This window comes from Condylura cristata, unplaced genomic scaffold, assembly GCF_000260355.1.
Source record: "Condylura cristata isolate star-nosed mole 26May11 unplaced genomic scaffold, ConCri1.0 scaffold00025, whole genome shotgun sequence".
NCBI classification, from domain to species: domain Eukaryota; kingdom Metazoa; phylum Chordata; class Mammalia; order Eulipotyphla; family Talpidae; genus Condylura; species Condylura cristata.
The window spans coordinates 30,670,474-30,676,145 of NW_004567126.1; the positions used below are offsets into that span (position 1 = coordinate 30,670,474).

Genomic DNA, 5,672 nt, shown 5'->3' on the forward strand with positions numbered 1-5,672 from the left:
GGAGAGCAGGCTGGTGTGGGTCACGGCTGACGCGGACGCTCTCCAGGGCTGGCCCCGGGTCGCCGGCCCAAGGCCGCGTCCACACAGCACGGGCTCCTCTGGCTTTCTGGCCTTGGAGAATGACCCCACCCCGCCCAGCATTCGCTGCTGGCAACAGCGGGGGCTCGGGGCCTGCCCAGCTCTCCCATTGTGTCCCCCACCTCCTTCCCCCTCCTCCCTGCTCACAGGACTCCCCAAAGCAGAGCTTGCCCTCGGGGTGGGGGGACACGGCCCGGGGCCCTTCCTCCGGAGACGGGTGGCCGCGGGAGGGGCCGCTGGCCGCCGGGGCTCCTCCGGGCTGAGACAGGACTCGGGCGCTGGCCCTCCGCCACGGCTCCGGGCCAGGTGTGTGGCCACGCCCGAAACCCACGCCCAGGCGCCGAGGCCGCCCACGATGCCCCGGGGAGCGGGAGGCTGCGCAGCTCATGCCCCCCCGCCCCGCCCCGATTTCGGCCGTGCCGGTGCCCACCGAGCACAAAGCCCCGGGTGCAGAGGGCCGTCGCCAGGGCTCCGGACGCCCTCTGTGACGCCACGGCGCAGGCCCCCAGCGCCCGGGGGGAGGGGCGGTGACGCCCGCGGCGCGTGACCCCGGACTTCCACCATCCGCGACTCCCACTCGCCGGGCCCACACGGGCCCCGGTGACCAGGGTGCCCCGGCTGCCCGACGCACGGCCAGGAGGTACCACCCCGGGGTCCCCACACCTTAAACACCGCCCCTGGCCCCGCTCACGCCCGGACCCCAGCCCCGGCCCGCGCGCCGGCCACGGACCCGACGGCTGCCGAGGGCGCGAGCGCGCGACCACCCGCGCGCCGGGCCCAACGGCCCCCCGGCCGGGAGCGGCCGCCGCGCTCACCATGGTGCTAGCTAGGCCGGGCGTGGCCAGCGCTCCGCAGAGAAGCGCCGGCTTCAGCAGGCGGCAGAAGCGGCTGAAACTCATCGCGGCGGCGGGGGCGCCGGGGATACAGCGGCTCCTCCCCTAGCCGAGCGGGCCAATGGACGCGAACTAGCGGGCCTCGCCTGCCCGCCCTCGGCCACGCCCACCCACGCCCTCATTGGTCAGTCACGCCGGCGCTGAGGATGCGTGGCGGTGCTAGCCAATGGGAGGCCGGGGCGAGGGGGCTGGGCTGAGGCTTTGTTGTGATCGGAGACTGCGCATGCTCGCCAGCGGTGTCTGGCCGCGTCCACGCAGTCGGTGACTTACGGAGTTATCCGGGCGGTTGGCGTGGCTGCGCATAATATGAAACAACTTGAGCTGGGAACGGGGGGAGGGATACGAACTCGCAGAAAATCGCTCCAGCTCTTTGAAAGAGGGGGTTTCTTTTTAACCTAAATATAACCAGCCTCTCGGCCGCCGAACTGGAGGTCGGACTCTGCCCACTGGGGTTTGCCAAGGCCGGGCGGCGGGAGGTGTGGGCTCCGCGGTGCCCGCCAGGTGGCCAGTGGCGGGGTGGGGGAGGGCAGGTGTCATTCCCACGGTGAATCTTTAACCGGAGGTCCCGCCCTCCGAGATAACGGACAAACACAAATCTGGGAGTTTCATTTCTGAGTGCGCCTGGCACAGGACTGCGTCCGCTTCTGGGCTTACAGCTTCTCGCACCCCCAAGGAGCAGGATTTTGGCCACGGGAGAGCAGAAAGACCCACCTCATTCTTGGGAACTGAGTCATGCACTTGATTGCACAGGGGCCTGATTGTCCACCCCCCACGCCCGGCCAGGACTAGCACTGGACGTTGACCTGCGCGTGGGCTGGTAATTTCGGTGTTGTGTGCGCCTTCCCGGACCCAGCGTGGTCATTCCTGAAGAGGCCGGTGGGGTCCCAGGGCTAGGTGCACCGTGGGGAGCCTTGCTCTTTCTGCCTCCCCTACTCAAGGAGGGCAGAGGAGGGGGCCTCAGCTATAGAGCAGGCCCTGGGCCGGTGGCTACATGCCCTTTTTGTACAATGGTTTTCACGCGGCTCTGCCCCTCAGCTCCCCAGTGTCTCTGCTGGACCAACCGCTTCACTTCTCAGGAAGCCCCCACTACCTCATTCGGGGACACTGAGTATCACAGTACACCAGCCAGCCTCCCTGGTCCATGGAAAGACTCCTGCTGTTTCCAGTTTTGCTGTGTATGCAATCTGTAACTATAATAAAGGCGGCAAATGATTATTTCAGGTTTGAAAAAAGACAAGGGCAAGGCTGCAACACCCCACCCTCTGACCTTGCGCCAGTAAGATAAGCACCTAGGAGGGGAAAGCTGATCTCTGGGCAGAGCTGCTCGCTGAGCCGGGTACACGCCCACAGGACTTGTGCCTGAGTTTTTGGCATTTGCCAGAGTGACCCCATTTTACAGATAAAGGAATGGAGTCTTGGGAAGTGTTAGGCTTCATGCAGTGAGACCCACCTGTGGTGGTGCCCCTGAGCCCAGCCCCTGAAAGCACCCACCACCCTCCTTGGGCTCTGCCTCTCTCCCCCTCTCCATGTACCATGTACCAACAAGCCTGCCTCCCACACCCACATCACTTCTCCCCCTTAAAACTCCTGACCCTCAGGCCTCCCTAGTGGGTTAAGTCTCAGTGCTGTGAAACTATTGGCAGCCACTGCAGCACGGGTTTGATAATCCAGCCAGGGTGTGACCTCATGGTGCAGCAGACCTTTCCTGTCTCTCCACTGCGCTCCTCAGTAATATATACCAGTAGATCTGCCTGTTCTGGGCTCTCCTTGGTGGCACAACGGGTTAAAGCACCACATTGTGAAGCACTCCAAAGCCACTGCAGCATGAGTTCGATTCCCCCGGCCAGGGAGTGACCCACATGGTGTGACAGACCTCTCCTGCTCACTCACTGCTCCTTTCAACAGTGTAGTTCAGTAGATCCGCCTGTTCTGCTCCCCACTCTGTCTCTGGTAAATCTCACCCACCACACCTCTGGCCTGTACCCCAGTTCTGTAAGCATAAATAAATAAATATTTTTAAAAATCTTCCTCTTCTGCTCCCCACTCTGTCTTTGGTGAATCTTCTCACTCCCCTCCCCTCTATCCACCACACATCTCTGACCAGTACCCCAGTTCTGCTATGCATAAAGAAATCTTTAAAAAACAAACCTCCAGGGCCCTCCCGGGTGGCGCAACTGGTTAAAGCACAGCACTATGAAGCGATCTGCAGCCATTGCAACACGAGTTCAATTCCTGGCCAAGGAGCTGAAGAAAGGCGCTGCAGACCTCTCCTGACCTGCCCTCTGCTCCCCTCAGCAGTGTGCTTCAGTTAATCTGCCTGTTCTGACCCCACTCTGGCTCTGCCTCTCACCGCCCCCCGCCCCGCCCCAGACTTCTGTCCTGTACCCCAGTTCTTATGCGCATAAATAAATAAATCTTAAAAAAATGTAAACCGTCCACTCTGGCTCTGCCTCTCAGGTGGGCACCCAGCTCCGCAACTGCTGTCCTTCTGGAACACACGTGCAGAGCTGGACCTTCTCCCTGAATCTGCCTTCCTTGTGGTCAGTGTCCACTTTGCCAGACCCCTGCCCATTCCTCAGCTTGCTGGGACTGCTCGGTGGCTTGGGTGATCATTCCTCCTCTCCTCCAGATACATTCACCTGAGTCTAGGACACTGGCAACCTCCTCCCCTTTACTCTATTTAAGAAACACAGTTATCCACCAGGTGCCCCTGTGTGGGTGTGCACCGGCAGAGGAGCGGGAGACAGCACGGAGAGCTTAAGTCATGGGCCTTGGTCCACACAACTGGATTGTGGCCATCCACCTGCCTCTGCCACTCTGCCTTCTGCTGCCTCCTCAGCTCCCCCTGGCCCAGGCTCAGGCCTCCGTGTCTAGTCTCCACGCTGCTTGGTGTGACCTCGTGCAGGCTGCCAGCTCTAATATGTACATGTGTGGGTGATGCCACACTTGTCTCCACTCCGACTTCACCTTGAACTCACCTGGTATCCCTCCTCCGCCTCATTTGGTGCCCTTGGAGTTTACACTTCCAAGGCCCCTCCCTAATACCCCCGTGCCTCCTGGGTCTTCCCACCTGCCAGGGCAGCTCTGTGCTCCCGTTTCTTTCTCACACACCCCACATCTGTCCATCCTATGGGCACTGCCTTCAGAACAACAGACCCACCACACTACTCCCCCCACCCTCACTGGAGTCACCCCATCTCTGGCCAGTATGCCCTTCCAGGTCTTACAGTTGTGCCCTCAAAATGCTGAAAGTGGTGTAAAAAGAAAACCCAAATTTTCAATTCAACCAATAAGGCCTAAGGATCTCCCCACCTCAGCCTCTTATCTGCAGCCCCTGCACACACTGCCTGCTGGTGCCAACACACAAGGCGGCGGGCAGCCTTGTACCTGCCGCCGGCTGCTGGACACATGCCTGCAGACATCCCCACAGCTCCAGCTCCTCCCTTGGATTTTTGCTGAACTGGCTTGCTCTCCCTGACCTCCCCATTTAACATTGCACCCCCCATGTCCCTCAGCTTAGCCTCCGGAGGACTGTCACCCCATTTCATCCTTTATTACTTCCTTGTTTTCTGTCCAGTCTTCCCTGGAATGGAAGGGGTGTTAGCCTGTTTTGTTCGCTGTTCCCGTAGTTGCTCAGTATCAAATTGATTGAATAAATGTATTATTGAGCCTCCCCGGTGGGAAGCAGCATAATGAAGCTGCTTCCACAGGAATTGGGTCCCCAGCCAGGGAGCTGACCCACCACGTGGTGCAGCAGATTTCTCGTCTCCACGCTGCTCCCCTCTGCTCCTCAGCAGTGTACTAAGTTAATCTATTCTGCTCCCCACGCTGTCTCTGGTGAATCCTCTCATCATCCCTGCACCTCTGGCCTGTACCCCAATTCTGTATGCATAAATGTATAAATCTTTAATAAAACAAAAAATTATCCTTAAGTAAGAAGTTACTGCTCCAGAGCCCTCCCTGGTGGTGCAACGGGTTATTAGAGCGCAGCACTGCAGCAGGAGCTCAGCCGCCAGGCGCCAGGCAGTGAGCCACAGGGTGTGGCCGACCTCTCTTCACCCCTCAGCAGCAGGCTTCGGTGGTTCCGCCGTTCTGCTCCCCACTCTGTCTCTGGTGAGTCCTCTCACCCCCGCCCCGCATCTCTGGCCTGTACCCCAATTCTTGTGTGCAGAAATAAATCTTTTTTAAAAAATAGAAGTTACTGCTCCCACAGTGGGCCCTGGGTTGCACAGGGCGAGCCTCCTCAGGAATCCAACAGGGGGCAATCAGAAGTTTGTAAAGATATGCACCGTCTGGGGTGCATGAACAGTTTGGGGGGCACGCTGTGGGATATCCTAGCAGAGGCTGTGGCTTGGGGGGACGGGAAAGAGGAAAAGGGGCCTGCGCATCTCATCAACACCAGGAGCTCCGCCGCTTCCCGCCACACAGCGCCGGTCCTTCAACGACACTTTATTATTTTCGATTTACAAACGGGAACACAGAGGCGTGGGGCCTCTCGGTAGACGAGGCCCAGGGCCAGCGGGGCCGTCCCGCGGCGAACCCCCTAACTGACACACAGGCTTGGGGCGCCGACACCCCGCCCTGCGGCCGCGCCGCTTCCGCGTTCTAAACGGCCGCCGCAGCCCAGGGTCGAGCGACACCCCGAGGGCGGCCGCGGTCACAGCGCCGTGAGAACGGCCGGGAGGCGGGGGCGCCGTTCGC

General features: G+C 60.4%; 1 protein-coding gene across 1 annotated transcript in view; it reads right to left on the reverse strand.

The window, feature by feature from the left end:
* GPX4 (glutathione peroxidase 4) overlaps positions 1–1,002 on the reverse strand; it is a 2,798-nt gene extending 1,796 nt beyond the window's left edge. The window contains exon 1 of the mRNA XM_004689395.2: positions 894–1,002. Within this exon, the coding sequence (XP_004689452.2) occupies positions 894–977 (84 nt within the window). The 5' untranslated portion in view covers positions 978–1,002. The remainder of the gene's footprint in view (positions 1–893) is intronic.
* Between the last annotated feature and the right edge of the window lie 4,670 nt (positions 1,003–5,672).